Source organism: Netta rufina (assembly GCF_964035555.1).
Source record: "Netta rufina genome assembly, chromosome: 4".
NCBI lineage: Eukaryota > Metazoa > Chordata > Aves > Anseriformes > Anatidae > Netta > Netta rufina.
In genome coordinates this window covers 16,022,218-16,039,729 of record NC_140127.1, presented here as the reverse complement: position 1 = coordinate 16,039,729, position 17,512 = coordinate 16,022,218, and the positions used below count along the sequence as shown (strand labels likewise).

Here is a 17,512-nt window from a genome sequence, read left to right as displayed (position 1 = left end):
GGCCTCCAGAGAAGTGTTCAGAAAGAAGGATGTTCAGAGATCTTTCTATCAGCTGGAAGGGAGCTCCTTGTGCTGGGTGCAGGTGTTGTATACCTCACATGGGGACATCACAAATTTCTGCGGAGTTTCCCCCTGGCTAATCTCTCCTCCCAGACTCCAGCAAATGCAGGGAGGATTGTGGAGTGTAGCCCAGTGATTTTACTTTCCCTTCCTCTGTTCCCAGCTCCCCTCCTTTGGATACGGCTCTGTCTGGTTCCCTGTGCAGCTACAGGTGCCTTGCTGGCAGAGCCACAGGAAAGCAGCAGGAGAGGAGAAGCTGCTGTCCCACACAGGGCTCCGAGCTGCAAGCAGGAATGGAGCCTGGGGCTGCCAGGGTGCAAGCTGCAGCCTCGGCTGGCAGAAGAAAGGCAAGCTCCATTTCTACGTGCCTCACCATTTTTATGTGCCTCACCCTGCTGGGGTAACAAACCCAAAACTGCTTCATGCAGCAGGGCAGCTGGGGATGCACAGCAGCCCTAGGACTTAAGGTGCCTTTTCTGGTCTATTCATCTGAATGCACCACTAAATGTTTAACAAAATATTTAAAAAATCTCCCTGGCAATGCCCGGTGCAGCTGCGGCCAGCTGGCCACTAGGTGTTCCCCGTGCTCCTCTTCAGGCTCCCAGGAGACAGCCAAATGCTCTGCCAGGAGCTGTGGCTGGGAAGCAAAGGCCTGGGGTGGGAAATGAATACACCACAGGATGATCTGCGCCGAAGGCCAGTCAGGAACATACATTTGTTCTGTAACCACCCGCTCACTTTTTTTTAATGCCACGTTTTCTCTTTCCTCCCCTCTGCCCAGGCTGTAGAAGAAGTGAGGTTTAAATCCCGGTGGCTGTAAGGAGAATTTCCTGCTCCCAAAACCCTTCTGCTTTTCCAGGGAAAATGTTCCAAGGGCAGAATTTAAACTTGTCCTCTCCCCCACAAGCTGGCCCAGGGCTCAACACCAAGTACCTCAGAGGGGCCAAGGGGTTTGTCTGCCCTGGGTGCTCTTCTCCCTGTACTGAGCACTCCTTGCACTGGGACCGCATCGCTGCTTCCAGTCTCCCTCTGCCACAGCCAAAGCCAAAACCAGAGGGCCTGCACCCAACCTTCATTTACCAGCACTGAGGTTACTCGTTTAGACTTCTGGGGGCTGACAAAGCACCGCGCTGACTGCCTAGTTATGGTAAATCTGACCCCTGCAGAAGGGGATTGCCAAAAGCAGGAAATCCCTGGCTGAACTTCTCACCCTGGGAGTACTGACAGTGATGCAATGCTGCTGGAGAGCGGCTCGGCGATGCTGATGGGTGCAGCAGCCCTGCTGCCAAACCTTTATCTTCCTTAATAGGTTCGGTTTCATGTTGGATTTCTTTTCCCCTGCTGGGGAAATAAATTTGCTGTGTTTCTGCACGGGGACACTTTACAGGACGCACAGCAGGACTCCAACTCCTGTATCAGTACCCAGAACCTCAATGTGCTGGCAGTGGGCTCCCATCTTGGCAGGAAGGGGAATTTGGAAAGCAATTAATTGCATAGGTGTTAATCGCCTCACAGAGCACTTAACTGAGAAATACACATCTGCTTTATCAGGGTAACCAAAGAGGAAGAGAAACCCTCCTACCTCCCATCCTAACCCTGTCTGTTTGTAAACCCACCAGCTGTATGGAGGCAGATGGTAACATTTTGCCATCAAATCTTTTGTCCCCTTCCTTCACTCCTGAGCCCGAGATGTAGACTGTGACCTTGCAGTCAGCACCACCAAGACAGATCCTTGGGTACGAGGCAGAGCCTCCCCCGAAGGCAGTGTGACACTGGAAATAAAGACATAGGATTTGTGGGATGGCTTAGAAGCACTCTAGCTTGGGAGCCTGATTCTACACCCACGTAAGGTATGTAAAAAGAGGAAAAATAAGAAATGAAAAAAGCTGATGGCTCTACGCCTCTGGCTACATGCAGCACAGGACCGCGGCTGTGTAGTGCTTACCTGGAGTGGTAGGACTGAGGCCAGGGGATGCCAAGCGTGCCCTGAGATATTTGCATCATGCTGGGATCGGGTTGGTTCTCCGCAAGTTTGGTTGAATGCCAGGAGTGAGGTCGGCCTGAAGTTTCACTCCGCCTAGGTAAAAGCAGAAGGATTTTGCATGTAAACAGCAGGCCAGCTCCTTCAAGGAAGAGGAATGTGAAGAAACACCGAGAGGCATTTAAAATTGCTACCGCTCACTTCTGTTCACTGCTACATTTTTGTCTTTCCCGAGCGAATCATGAGCCATTCCCAGCACTCACACCACACGTCCCCCCTCGTGTTTGCAAACCAAAGAGCACGGGCAGACAAGCATCCCCACGCAGCAGTTCAGGCTGGGCTGCCTGTGGGACTCCCACACCATGCAGCGAGCAGGCTGGCAGCATGGGATTCCTACAGATGCAGAAGGAGCGCTTTTCTCAAAAGGTTCCCTTCATTTTGAAGTGACTGCTGGTGCAGTCATTGAAAGGATCACATGCCACCAGGGGGTGGAAGGCCAGACAATGCTGTTTTGATCTCTCCTGGGTGCTTATAGAAATGCAGGACGAGATGTGCCAGCCAGGTGCCGTGCAGCCAGGCAGCTGTCCTGCTGCTGCGTCCTGCACAGCGCAGCCAGCCGGGGGCTCTGCCAGTCACCGACACTAAGAAGGCTTCCAGCAGCTCTCAGAAGAAAAAAAAAACACAACCAACAACCTCATTTCAAGTACATAATGGTGCAGTGGAAAGTCGAAGCAGGGGTTTAGCAATCAAGTACCCTGAATGTGCCGCACAGACTCTCCTCTGCCCCAGCCTTTGTGCTCGGCTTTAATCCTCCCTGTTTTCCATGGGGATCACTCCCCTGCTCTAGCACGCACCCCTGCAGTTTCCAACTCTTCCTGCAAGAACGAGGAGCAGTACTGGACCTGTGTAACACCAAAATCCCAAAGTTGACAGCCTGAAGGTCAACCTCGCCTACTCCCATAAAGCATGAAGCCAAGAGGCGCTGACACATCTTCCAAGTCCTTGTCTCACCGAAATTTTCATGGTGCAGCATGTCCTGAATAATGTAAGCAGACTAAAATGCCCTCTGCAGATATAAAACACAGGCCAAAAGAGGACTCTCCTAGCACTGCCTGAGACTGGGAGAAGAAAGGCTACGGGAAAATGTCCAAGGCAAAAACTGCTTGTTAGGGTCAGACCGCGTAGCGGCACAAACTGACATTTGCACTGACTGATGTTCTGCTCCACAGAGTTGCGTTGGCGGACACTGAGAAGCAGAACCACTTCACCAGGAGGTTTTCCATGCAGATTTCAGAAGGGCAAAGCACTCCCTCATCATCAGATAGAAGAACAAAAGAGGGACACCTTTTTCCTTTCACCATTTGTTGTGACAGATTGTGTTAAGGAGAGCTGAAGTGGAGGTTTATAGGGGGTGAGCTGAACCAAGCACCCTTTTACCATTTCATGTGTAGGTGTGTTTAAAACAGAGCTCTCTCGTTACGCTCCTTGCCCCAAGAAACAAGGAAACTTGCTGGCAGGATGGAAAGCTGACAAAACTGTTTATTACAAAAACCCCATGCTTTTGCCTTCTCCGTTGCAGAGATTTAAAGACTTTCTTTGTACTTGGAAGGAGTATGAGCCCCCAGCATTAATCTTTTACTTGTGAAAGCACAAGGGATGATCACAAGCAAAGCACATTAGCCCTTGATTTGATCAGTAAAAAGCTTCAAGAAGTAGCAGAGCCAATCCTCTGAGCCGCAGATATTTTAAACCCTTTTGGCCAGTATCCTTGTAACAATACAACACACGGAGGGCGAAGCTGTGAACTGAAGTCAGAAGACATGCCGTACCAGCTCAGCGCAGGATAACCTTGCATTGTTTCCACACCTACCTGATCCTGGAAACGTGGATTAAGGGTAACCGAATCTTAGCCGAGCTTAAGCCAAGAGAGGAAGCGCCGCAGTACACATGATCTCCAGCTCATGTTGCAGACTCACGCAGGTGATCTCTGAGGAGGAGGCAGGATGGAGGTACGCGTGCACCGAATGGCAGAGACTGAGGGCTTGATCCAGTCCCCCCTGAATCAGTCAGGAGACTGCCCCTGACACGGAGCTGAGGGCTGGAGAACGGCACAGCCTTGTCTGCGTGTGGGTGTCTGGGGAATGCCAGAAATTCCTACCTTCAGCCTCCTGTGACACCTGAAAATAGCACCTTGCTTCACTCTGCTTCCTTAAGCTTAGTTTATAATTAGTGTTATTATTGCCCAATAAGGGAAAAGGGCTAGAAGTGGAGCGTAACACAGCAGTGAGCAACGCAGTGTCTCCAGAACAGCTATCTCCCATTAGGGATCTGGGGGGAGCTGAACGTGGTTCATCTGCCAAGCTTGCAAGAGCTTCTGGTTACGCTGGTGCTACTGCAGAGCACAACTGTCAGGAAGCAATTAAAAGCAGCGCACGATTAAGCTCCTCTTGGCAAGTGGGGCAGAACTGCTCTTGTAAAACCCACAGTGTCAGATCCTGATTCATCCCAGACAAACTGGCTGAGTGATAAAACTTGCAAATGCAGCAGCTAATTCCTGACTTGAGTGAAGACATAAATAATTAGACCATTAATTGGTACAAATTTGGTATAGCTCAGTTGCCTTCAACAAAACCAGGAGCAAGAGCTGACACTGTTCTAAGATCTGTAAGATTTCAAAATGCGGAACTTTATTCATAATAATAAACCACCCCATCCCTTATCCTTTATACCTGTTCCTCAAGGGCTACACCTGTACTATACTTGCAAAAGAGTTTGGACAAACATATTAGTAAAAAATTCACTTCAAACGATGCGGAAAGTGATCCCTCAGTTGTAAACACCCAGGCTGGAAAAGAGACCCCTGGTTCCTCATGGACACCTCCAGCGATGAGGTAACTTGGGCATCCAGGTCAGGCTGGCGCCCCGACAGATGCCTTGGAGCATTGGGGCAGGCAGTGGAGCTGATGCAACGCTGGCAGCTAACAGGTCCTGCGGAAACTTTAACACTGATGACATACCAGATACTGCCAAATTCACACCGTAAACTGGGAAAATGAAGAGAAAAAGAAAGCCTTTAATCTTGTCCAGCTGGTGTTATCTGGGTGCTCCTTCTTCCTATCCTTGTCACGGCGGTTTCAGACAGAAATGTGACCGGCACATTAGCAGTCTCCTCGAACACAGTCTGGCAGAGGCTTGATGCAGTCTGGGCTGCGAGGACTGTACTGACATTTCTGAGGTCCGTAGCACTAATAGCTCTGCACCTTTCTCTTATTAGGAAGAACTGAGTGTGTTCTCCTCTGTAATCTCTGTAGAAGATTCTTTTTATGCTTTGTATGCAAAACAGTTATGGAAGCGTACACTTTATAAAGATAGCTTGGCACCAACTGCAAATGAATCAGCACCTAAGGAACAGCCATCAGCTTTCTTCACAGTGTAACAAAAAGTTTGGGTTATGTTTTTCCCATGCTTACAAACTAAAACCATACAAAGCAACACATTCAGTGTAATTTCTGTTCTTTATGAGCATGCACAACCTGAGTGCTTTGCTTCAGCCATCCTCCAGCTGCGTCTTCCGAGAGCTTCTACTTCTGTGCATGAAGGCCCACCTTAACTAAAGGAGGCAATTCAGCTTTTTCAAACTGCCATTTTCTTTTTTTCTTGCCTAGAAAAACTTCCATTTTCCTAAACCTCCAAATAGAGCAGCTTTGAGGGAAAAAAAAAGGACAAAAAGCTGTTCTAACAACCCCTACAGACTCCAGATTTCTCACAGCTGTCTTCAAGTCACCAGCAGCCTGCTGCATGCTTTGCCCAAGGCTGAGGAGCAGTGCAGCAACACCAACCACTGCTGCCCTGACAGCAAGAAGTGCAGGTGGATGCCCACTGTTACACCCAGTTCACGGGGACCAGTTTTTATGGTAGGATGAGAAGCAGGAAGGAAGCAGCTTCCTCCCCTGCCTCACAAAGACTGACTTAATTTTCTCCTTCCAGACAATAAGGGGATGTAACTCAGCCTTTTAGAAAGCTAATGACTGATAGCCAGTGAGGGGACGTTGCGGCTGACTGAGTAGCAGCTCTGAGTTCTCCATGCCCCAGTAAACCCACCTATTTTTCCTGCTACTCATCCACAGTGCTTGCAGGAAGTTAAGTTTTCAGCAGTCACACGCCTGGCAAACACATCATCTAAGTCGTCTTCTTTCTAACTACTGACCTTGTGTGCATTTTGTCCCTGTCCCAGCAAGCTTCAAAACCCTCCTCAGCAGAGAAATGGGCAACACTGAAGAGAAAGGCATCAAAACTAGTCAAGAAAAGTAGCTTTCCTGGAGGAATCAAGCTGTGGATGCAGGCAGGGGCAGTGGTCAGTGGGAACCCATTCCCCATGATCAGGCAGATGGGAAGAAACGAAGAGATCTAATGCCAGCAGGTTTGCTCTGTGCCATCGCAGCCATCCTAACGCGTTGCTGCAGTCCCTGTGCACAGCTACTAAGCAGGAGATGAAGGAAAAACTAAAGCACTCAGAAGCCTATTAGGATTTCAGCAGAGTGATGCCACAATCTACTCAAAGCAACGTCGCTCTTAATTAAGGTTCAGGCATGGTTCTAAAAATAAGCATAACAGACGAGGCCAATTAGGAAGAAGTCGGGCCATAATGGCATCAGCTTGGTGTGTCTTTCACTGGATCTGTCTTTTTAGGCTCACAGAGCCCTTCTGGTAAATTCAACGGCAGAAGAGATGTGGAGTGTGCTCTGTTCCTCCACGATTTTCATTAAAATGAGGAGAACTCATTAGAAAGACATGAAGTATATGAAATGGTATTTCAAGTCATAAATCTGGGGCAACAGTATCTCCTCACTTGTAAAGGAAAGGGAGAGTTGCACCCCCCACCCGTCTTTATGCTCAGATTAAAACTTTCCCTAAGTAAAATAGAAATAATAATAAAGCATTGAAAAAAAACTTATGTCAGGACATTTAGACCAAACGTGTGGACGCAACCTTCTTTTCTGCAGTATGTTCCTCTCCGCCCCTTCCAGAGCACATCACCCCAGACAAGGAATCCCCCCCGAGCATATCACAGCTTTTAGCAGTTTTGGTCTTTAACACACACACAGAAAAAACAACTCGAGTATCATATCCCAGCTGAGTTCAGCACCCTACCCCGGATCAGTCCGCTCTCATTCCTCTCTCAGACACCTTTCCCAGTGATGCTGTCTCTGCTTGTTGCTCCCAGCCCACATCAGATGCTATTTGTTTTTTTCCCTCTGACGAGAATCACTTGGGATGTCTGGGTTGCATCAGACGTGGCCTTGAGCTCTGTGTCTGAACTGGCAGACAGGCACTGAGGTCCCTGAAGTCTCTCAGGGGCAAGGAAGCAGAGCATCAGAGGCTAATCCTCACATTTCCTACCATTACCATCACCAACTCTTTGGGACAAGCTCCGTTCCAAACCACCACGGGGAAAAAAAAAGCCCTGGGTGAAGGCAGAGATAACAACCACATATGTGGATGTATGGACAGATTCCTTCTACGATTCATCTCAACTCCACAGGCAGGATGCAGCCTGTCTGCCTTCCTCTTCTGCTAGCACCAAAAGCAGACAAAATAAAAATAAAAATGAGGACAGATTATTTGGTGGAAGGGAACAACCAAGGGGAGAGCAATATCTGTCATGCTAACCCTGGTGAGGGGCGAGGTGTGGATGGCTCTGGATAGGTGACAGCATCAAGTGCTGCAGCAGAGTTTGCAGGAGACAGAAAACAGCTTTTCTTGAAAGAAATGCTCTCCCCTGGGCTGCAGAAAAAAGGCCTGAGATCACTCAGAGGTGACGGCAGCTGCGAGCAACAGTCGCTCTTTGGGTGAACTCATGAACAGTCAAACACTGTAATTAATGATTATTGGTCTTGTACATCACACCTCTGTGTTATCACATTTCTCTGGTAACCCCTAGGCTGCCTTATCCAAGGAAGGGGCATTTATCCTGCTTTCCAGAAAAGGAAACAAGGGCCTTAAGAGGTGAAGTGAATCACCCAGCAGGCCTACCGCAGAGTGCCGCGCCAGGAGCTGGGCCGTGCGCTGCTGCTGCGCTTTCCCTTCGCCCGAGCATCCATCTGCCAGGCAGTATTTAGACTGAGGGCTCTGCCCTGCACAACGGAAGGGTCCCGCTGACATTCCCTGACACTAAGCAGACAGCAGGCTTCAACAGGAACAGCGGGGCTTTGGTTATTAGTGCGAGAGGTGATGTATACAACCTTCATTCTTGTTGATTACTGGGTTCAAGGACTCTGTCCTTCTGGGATCTTCTGGCAGCTTTCTTTTTTTTTTTTTAAGAAAGCATTACCAAGCCACATGGTAAGTATGACTTAAACTGCAGAATAAAGGCTATTTCGGATCTCTGTCTTGAGAAAATACTTGCCGCCAGGATAGTCTGTCTGTGCTGCTCACACCGGGCTGTGCCTTAGAGGTGGGGGAGCTGCTGCAGTTGCCTGCTCGGTACTTGGAGCACACAGAGGCTGGGATGAGGAGCTGGTGAGCACTGGCTTAAAGACCCTCTGCAATTTCACTCATCTTGCCCCAGTTTTACTGTTTCCTTCACTGGAAAAAGACGAAGAAAGGACAGACATGGAAAAGAGACAGCTGGCCAGCTGACAGGGTCTTTGTTTCAGCTTTCATCTCTGAGAAGGCCCCTGCTATGTGTTCTCCAGGCGTTCCCATCAACTCCCAGAGCACGGGTAGAAAAACTCAGCTGCCAGACCCTAACATGGTTTAACCTGCCTGTGTCTTTGCAGAAGCCACAGTGCTGTGCTGATTTATCCTCATTGATGAATTGGCCCAACGGGCTTAATTCAAATAATTTTTTCTCATTCTTCTCCGGTCGGTAAATTAGTTAAAAAGACAGAAAAACAAGCATAGCTTGGATTCTTTTGCCCTCTGATATCAAACACACAGCAACTTGCAACAGGAGAGACTTAGAAACAATGGAAGGAATGTGTTTTCCCAGTCTCCTTCAGCTCCTCGGAGGAACTCGGGGGCTGGCAGCAGAAATGCTGCCCAGTGAGCCTGATTATCCAAACGCAACGCGGACAATGGGGCGCGGCAGGTAACCAAGGGGATTCTCAGGGCGAGTTCGCAGATGGCAGCTGGGTTCTGCTCTCACTTGGAGGGCTACAAATCACAGGCAGCACCAAAATCCTGATGGGGAAATGATCAGGGGGAGAGAAGAAGGTCGAGATGCTCCGCTGCGACACCTGAGAGACCGGTCCTGAGCTCTGGCTTCCCCCTCTGACTAAGGATGTTCGTTCATCACCCTGAACTTCAGAAACTGCCGACAGCCTTTGTCGCTGTGGGTGTGTTTGCAGAAAGTAAACAAGCAGGAGGACTGCACCCAGTGGTACAGCCGAAGCAGTTGGGGCTGAAATGCCCTCCCACACTCAAATTCTTATACATTAAAGCAATTTCCTGCTTGCAACCAAAGCTTCAACATGAGTTAAGCCACGGAGAGAGGCACACACAGCCTCCGACACCGCCGGAAAAGGGAAGGAAAACATTGGCACCGCATCCAAAGACAAGCTAATCCAAGTGAAATGCTAAACTCTGGAGCTTCTACAGATATCTGCTGATAGATCGACAGGCCAGCAGGATTTACAGCAGGCATGTCCTGAATAACTCACTGCTATAGAAAGGTGGGGGATGCGTGGCGAGCTTCTTTCCCAAATTTGCTGTGGGTCACATACCTCAGGAACTGCAGAGCCCCACACCCTCGGAGTCAAAAATAAATCTGCTCCTGATTAAAGTAGCTCGAGGAGAGATTTCAGCCTGTAAAATCTGCTCCATCCGGAGGAGATGCACAGGGCCAGGGTCTGTAACTGGCAGCAGTGGCTAAAAGCTGCAGCACCTCCACCAAGGCCAGCGAGTTTGCTCCAGATGTGCACCTTTGCTTGTAAGATAGGAACGTGACTTGACACGCATCCCATCCCCTCCTCAGCTGCTCATCTGGACTTCAAGTAGGTCACGGTCTGGCCCGAACTCATGCTGCCAATAAAAGTCACTGCGTTGTGACACGAATCTCAGCAGACTGAGACACAAACATCCATGAGGTCATCCAGATTACCACCTGGCTGATGCAAAAGGCTCTTCTGATGCCACTAAAAGCTTTGCCTGAGCAAACCCCGTAGGATTTGGCCCTACACTGCACGCACAAAGGAAGGAAATCAGGCTCCACCACAGCACTGGTTGATCTAGAGCAATTCAGGAAGCTGCCTTCTGAAGACATTGACTCATTCAGATAGGCTCTCAGCAGGCTTGTCATGAACACCAAACTCCCCTAACACTCACAGACTTGGAAGAAGCAAGGAGGTTCTGGAAAGCCAGGCACCTAAAGCTGGGGAGCCGCTGCAGGCTTACATCAGTGCTGTGGAGATATTTTGGTCCCCCATCTCCTATGGGAGACAAAACTGATGAAGCTTTTGAAAAGGATGGACACCTCTTCCAGCACCCCTTCCCAGTGAGTTGCCCTCTGCCAAAACAAGAACACTTTTACACCCAGCCCTGCATTAAATCTTACTGACATCGAGCAAAGCTGATCCTTGACTCAAGGCCCAAGAGGTCAGTTCCTTTCATTTCCCTGGTACTGTCTTAAGGGCTAAGAAACCACAGGGAAAGGTGGATGTCAGGTTAAGAAACTGTCCTGTACCTCTTCCAAAAACCTGATGCCATAGATGCTGGAGATTCACCCTGCTCCAGCCCAGCACTGCTGCTGCCCTCGCTTCCATGAAAGGGAAGTGGAGTTTGCCAGCCACTCTCTGAGAACAGCAGCCATCAAACACAGGCAGCAGACAGGGACGTGGATGCACACGCTCTCACCTGGTCTTCAGCCGCAGCTTAACTCCCCCCGACCACGCGGTTCTGCTGGGCTGAAAGTCAGAGCTCACGCGGTCTGGCCTGAGCGGGCTGGGAGACAGGTTGGTGCATCCCTTCGCTGCATGCGTGTCCCTGTCGAAAGAAACCAAAGGCAGGTGAGCATCAGCACACAGAAATCTCCATCTTTGCACCCTACATTAATAAGGGTTTTAAGAAAGAAGACGATAATACGCACACAGAAGGGGTGAGGCAGGGGCATCAGGCTGGTTTTTAAAAAGTGCAAAGAAAATGTCACAGAAAGCCACTTGTAGCCCTTTTCTTCTCTCTGTCACTGCTCCGGCAGGCTGTAAGAGCCAGGCTTTGCTCTTTCTACCTAGGCAGTGCTCAGCCCCTGCGAGTGCCCCTCACAAAGCATTCTGGAGGAGCTGCACAATGCTCAGCATGCAGGAGGGAACTCAGCTGCAGCATCCACAGAAACTCATTACCCTGCATCTGCATGCTGGGATTCAAAATCCCTGCGTGTGGAGTTCAGGGACTGCGGGGCTGCATGTGCCCTACCCGCACGTAACCACCTTACAAACGCCCTGAACACACGAGAGAAAAGCTGAGAGAAAGGTCCGCACGGTGACAGCAAGAAAGAGAAGTCTATCCCCACCTCTACGGGTATTTCCAGCCAGTTAGCAAACAAATATTTACCCCGCTTCACCACGCGCGTGCAGAAGTCACACAGGCACCGTGCGCTTCGGCTCCTTCCTTCCCGCAGGCACGCTGCTCCCACTTGCTCCCATTTTTAGCACCCAGACGTGGGCCAGCCTTGCGATTTCTGCCAGCTCGAGGAACCCCCACAGCCGAATAAAAGCGCGGCTGAAAGGGCCCCCTCCGTGCCTCCCTCCGTGCCTCCCTCAGCCTGCAGCGGCCGAGTTGTGCCGTAATTGCCTCTTGTTGTGCGCTCAGCGGGCTGCAGGCTGGGCGCACATGCCGGCATCTGGGGCTTTGGATAGCTGAGATGGCTTGGATGCCATTCCGGTGAGAGGCCGGCCGTCTTTGTGTCCGGCTCGGTCCTCCCCCACGCTCCCTCCCCGAGCCCCACGTGCCAGGCAGGAATGTTAAGCCGCGCGCTGCGGATGAGACAGAGCCGGGGAGCGCGCAGCGGCACTTTCACCTAGATTAGGGAAAGCAACTGCTCCACAGTGGCCTTTTTTGCTTACCCTGCTTCTCTCCATCCCAATTTTACCCCAAATCCTGCCTGAGCTGCATTTCTTCTCTCTATGCCAAATTCTGTTCTGCTTTGTCCTGTGCCACCTGCTCTCCCTCTGCACAAACCTTGCTGGGTGCGACGTAGATCTGGCTCCAACGTGTTTAGTAAAATGGATGCAATGGGTCAGGGACATGGAGAGCAAGGCAGCACTCGCTCACTACCTGCATGTTCAAATAAAACATCAAGCCTCTCACCAGACCGTAAAGATGCCCCTTCCTGCTGCAGCACTGGCCGTGGGGCACGGCAGGGGCACAACCTCCCTTACTGCTCCCCAGGATGTGCCAGGACCACGAACTGCTGCGCTTCTCCTTGCCTACCAAGTTCACCGTCAGAAATCCCCCAAACTTTTAGAGAAGATTTAACTGCAAGACAAAGGATGGGAGAGCTGCTACAGATAAAAGGAGGATTTAAAAGACCCTGCACACACAGTTGATGCATACTAACAGGTACACGGTCTTGCAGATGAAACCTGTTTACTGCTGTAGCGTTCAGAGGACACGGCCCCTTTTCAGGCTTTGTACTGAAACACGGCAGAGATGGTCCCAGCCACAGAGAACAGCACTTGTGCCCCTACAACACTGCTCAGGAGAGATTTCTGTGGCAAGGTGCCCCAGGAAGCCCCTGGGAGCATTTCAGCACAGCTCGGATCCGTGGCGAGGCTGCTGCCCATCACCCTGATGCCTGATGGGGTGTCTCAGTGACAGCACCGTGGTGGGATCCCATCAGAGGGGACAGGACCTCAGCAGAGGCAGGTCTTGACCGCAGGGTAAATCCTGGCCTCCCTGCTGAGCTCCCAGGCAGGGAACTACCACTCCTTACACCTCTGCTTTACCAGCAGGGTCACTAGGGGAAGGTGCTCTGCTTCGGCACAGCCAACTTTGGCTCTCCCAGGCTACACGATAGCTGTGCTCCTGCACTACGTGAAGCTGCTACCGCCTCCTCTCCAGCCAGCTATCGCAGAGGTAGCCAGGAACAACATTTAGGACTGAGGAATTGCCCCTGTGCCTAACGCAAAAGAAAAAAAAAAAAAGAATAATCAGCAGCTGGAGAAACTGAGACAGAGGAGTAAGCACACACAGCCTCCCCATGCCCACAGCCCAGTGATCTTTCAGCACTCAAGGCTTTTTTTTTTTATAGCTTTAGAAACACATGAAGAAAGCAAGAGACAACACAGACTCCGTAAGCTCCACTGCGAGCAGAGCTGTCCCAAAGTGCTGCTTCCAAGCATCCCCACAGGGATCCACGCAGACCCAGACCTCACAACCGGCGGCTCGGAGCAGCAGGAGGGTAAGCAGCCTGGGTGTTCCCCCTCACACAGGGAGAAAACCCAGCTTGCCAGCATGCATAACTGCGGGGTTTATGTCAGAGACAAAGAAACGTTAATTAGTGCCTGCATGGGCTCCGGGGTTGTTGTTTGGGGGTAAGAAGGAAATGCAATGGAGTTTCTTCCCGGGCCACTTAAAAAACCGTAATTACTGAGCTCTGTGTGGAACGATGGGCTCGCTAAGACATTGAAAACTAATCAGGCAGTCTATAAATAACACCATTAATCAAGCCCGGTGGGGAAAGCAAGTGATGAGGATCCCTCTGCTAGGGAAACGCACGCAGTGCCAGGTGCTTTGCCACGGAGGATGCAGCGGACCCCCAAACCCAGCACCTTTCCTCCACTCACCACTTTCTGCCCCACACTCATCTCTAGAAAGAGACTTCTTTAGCGGCGATACAAGAGCAAAGACACCCAGAGCCTACCTTGTGTCTGGACTGTTGCTACTCACCCCCTTTCCTCTGAGCATCCCTCCTCCAAAAGCCTGTGCCGGCAGCAGGGCGGTGTGGCGTGCCCCGTCCCTGCAAGGGCGCCCAGCCCACTGGGATCGTCCTTAGGGCTGCATTTTATTTCGGGACGTTGCAAAGCGCCTCACAACTGCATAGCTAAAAAGTCTCCCGGCAAGGAGTGGCCCGCAGTTGTTCTTGGTGTTATCGTGTTGTTTCTAAAGCTCGCAAGCAGGAGACAGGAAAGCTAGCAGCCTATTTAAGTCTCCTTTACCTCCCACCTGAGGCTGGCAGCTGCCTCTGAAATCTTTCCTTTTCTAAAAAATTCTTGTTTAATTACGAATTGTTATTTATACTCGCTGCTTCAGCGGTGCCTTTGGTATTTAATACCCCACATGTTACTGACTGGCTGTACAGAGGCGCTCCGCTCAGCTTTTCCCTCATCTAAAAATACGGCCTGGTAGGGTGGTTTTTTTTTCCTATGTTCCACCCTCAGCAGATGAATTCACTGCTACAGACTTCAGCCTTTTTAAGAAATGCCTACAGCCAGCTGCAGCCCAGCGTTACAGGCCAGGAGCTTTGTCGTGTCAGGGCGCAGCCAGCGCTGTGCTGGCAGGGAGCTGCAGCCAGCAGGAGAAGCGGGCAGTGCCACGCCACCCAGGCAGCATCACCCCTGCCCTTCCTGAACGAAGCATCTGCAAAGCTTTTCCCTATTTTTCAGCATCTTTTCAGAGCCCGACAAGAAAGCAGAGGTAGCCTTATTTCACGTGGCTCGTTCATCCACTCCCTACAAGACTGGTTTGCCTCTTTCTGCCACCCGACATCTCGTGCCCTGCCCGAGCTGTCACGACCCTGTGGAGCTTATTCCACACTTTAGGGAGCTCCCCTGCTTTTGACCATAACCAACTGTGACCTCCTCTGGCCGCCTTATCTGCCTCCTGCACTGACCTCCCATTACCTGCATACCTCACATATTTCCTAGCATCTAGCTTAACCTTTCAGGCTCTCCGCTTTTCTCTCTCACCTTTTTCGATTTCCCTTATCATTTCCTAACCCAATGCCCCGTCGATAGGTGCGGGTGCATGCCTCTGCCCAGCAGATCCCCCAAAAACAGTGGCTGGACCTGCTGCCCAATTTCAGCCAGGCTTTGCAGAGATAACAGCCTCAGAGATTTAAGCTCGAGGTATCATAAAATAGTCGAGTACCGGGAGTGGCACAAACCATTGCTCTCACCGATGAAACGCTGCAGTGTAGGCTCAGCTCTCTGGCTACAGCTCCTGAAGGAGAGATTTGACACAGGGAGGGCACACAAAACCAAGCTGCTGAAGTCTCCCTGCTGATAGCGTGCTTTCCAGCACATGAGCCTGACATTTCTTCTGTCGGCACTAGCATCCTGTGTGCTGCTTTTCTGCTTAGCTGTCTGTGATTCCAGGTATGGGTCTAGGACAGAGCTGAGATCATCCATAAACAGCACCTGGAACTATATATAAAATTTATTTGTGTGTTTTCTTTTTAAAACTCTTCATAGTAGCTATTTTTCTAATGGTTCCACCTCTTGGAGTCACGGTGACTTATATTTTCAACTAACTCCAAGTTTCTTGCCGTGGCAATAAAAGACCTAAGTCCTACAGGCTCCAATCCACAAGCGACAGCTTTAGTCATTTTTAATGTCTCAGTATTTCTAAGCCAAGTGTTATTCCTAGAAGATAGGATGGAGCTCAAATTCTGGCTTTTGTTTTTTAATCATTTGGGACTAACAGGAGTGTTTCTAACCGGTATCGGAATTAAAAGCTTTCCTAGAAAACTAATTCACCTGCTGATGCTCCTGAAATTGAGATTAAAGCAAGGAACTCCTCTTCCAAGTTCTACAGCAGTTGTTAGGCGTTACCTAATATTTTTTCCTTTGTCTACAAGGGGAACATACGAGGCAACCCTCCTCCACTACAGAAGCAGCCGACAGCACAGCACAAACACAGAAACGAGGAGAAGCAGAACAATGCAGGACTGGGCTCCGACAGCGCTGCGAGGAGGGAGGTGAAGGGGTTAAGACCACGGTTTTATCCCGATAGCGTTACATTATGTCACAGGGCGTCCTGAGGTCCCCAGCTCAGCCAAGTGAGGTAAGGACAGTTGGGCAGCTTCACCTCTGGCTATCCTCATCCTGCAGGCTGCGGGCGAGCTCTCGGCAGCTGAGGAGCTGGAATCACGTCTCCTTGCGAACGAAAACGCCGCCTCCACGGCAGTTCCCCATCTCTTGGCAAGCAGAAAGCCCTTCTGCCTTCTCCACGCTGTTAAAGAGCAGGTTCCCCTGGGCAGTGCTGCAGGAGGGGAGGGAGAATGTGCTCATCCCAGGCTCCAACCCTTCCCTCTCCAGTGGGCACGCTGTTTTGCGGATCCTCCTGCTCTGCCTGAAGCGAGAAGACCGGATTGCTTACGTATTTCTTATTTTGTTACCTCCTGTGGCTGGTCCAGAAATAGCCCGTAATCCACAGATCCGTCACACTTTCAGAATCTCCTTTAGCTGCAGTGGAAGCGTCCCTGCGTGGCACAGCACAAAGGCTCCCCTGGAGCTGCAACATCTGCACAGGTTTGTGAGCCTCACTCAAGGGACCTGGGAGCCAGACAAAGCCATCGCCAGCTGGAAATGCGTGGACAAAACGTTTTTTTCCATCAAAAAAATTCTTGCCTGTGGAAGTGAAACTTTTCCTCGGAGAGCACGCAGTTTGGGCTGCAGCTTTTGCTGGGAAAAGTCCGTCAGGCCCTGGGTGAGCTTTCTAACCTGCAAGTTAGAGCACTCACCTGAGATGGAGGACCTGGAGACCCAGCTTCATGTCCAGAGTCTAACGAGGCAGAGAAGGAACTGAAGGCTGTTTCATGGGCACCTCAAAATGCACCAGGCTCTGCCTAGGGAAACCCTTGGAAGGACTCAGTTGCATCCCAACGCAGAGCAAGGCAGGTCTGAAATCACAGGACTGCTTACTGAGCATGGAAATCTTGGGACCAAATGAGATGTTTGTCCTGAAGAGTTCTGCAGCTGTATCCACGTCCCAGGCAGAACCAATAATGTCCACCCCTTGGATTTCAATGGGTCTGCAAAGCTTGAGGAAAAAAATACACGACCCAAAACCACAGCATTGCTGGCTGCTGCTTCTGAGATACATAAATGCAAATATTTTTTCTATGCATCGCAGGGACATCCGTGCTGATTATCTGTTAAGATGGGATTAGTAGAGCTGATCCTCATGCTGTAAGCCAATCACCAAAAGGAAAAAGAAGGAATTTTCCAGGAACAGTGCAGAGCAGAGGTGGCTTGCGCTCCTCTAGATGCACGACCACTACTCAAGACAAGCTAAAGGGCTAAGAAATCACTGAGCTGTCATGGGATGGGACATTTGACATGAATACATTTCATATCTGAGCACTCACTGCCTTCAATCTAATAGCTCCTACGCAATCATGCTGAGTACACGGTGTGCCAGGGCAGGGAAAAATAGGCTGAGAACTCACTTGGAATGAAATCAGACCTAGAGCTTTCCTTCCAGGAGGGCTCGTCACTTAACTGCAACTTAACCAACTTCCAATTAAAGGCAGAG

General features: G+C 50.4%; 1 protein-coding gene across 4 annotated transcripts in view; it reads right to left on the bottom strand.

Moving 5' to 3' along the window:
• SHROOM3 (shroom family member 3) overlaps positions 1-17,270 on the bottom strand; it is a 36,321-nt gene extending 19,051 nt beyond the window's left edge. Inside the window, exons 1-3 of one of the 4 annotated variants that reach the window (XM_084286434.1) lie at positions 15,995-17,270; positions 10,895-11,023; positions 2,006-2,137 (exon numbers count right to left, since the gene is read on the bottom strand). In XM_084286434.1, coding sequence (XP_084142560.1) covers positions 2,006-2,137; positions 10,895-11,023; positions 15,995-15,996 — 263 coding nt within the window. In that variant the 5' untranslated portion in view covers positions 15,997-17,270. Of the gene's footprint in view, positions 1-2,005; positions 2,138-3,911; positions 4,276-10,894; positions 11,024-11,587; positions 11,807-13,924; positions 14,150-15,994 lie in introns of those variants that run through there. The other 3 variants (XM_084286436.1, XM_084286435.1, XM_084286437.1) reach the window with 3 other exon arrangements.
• Positions 17,271-17,512: the final 242 nt, after the last annotated feature.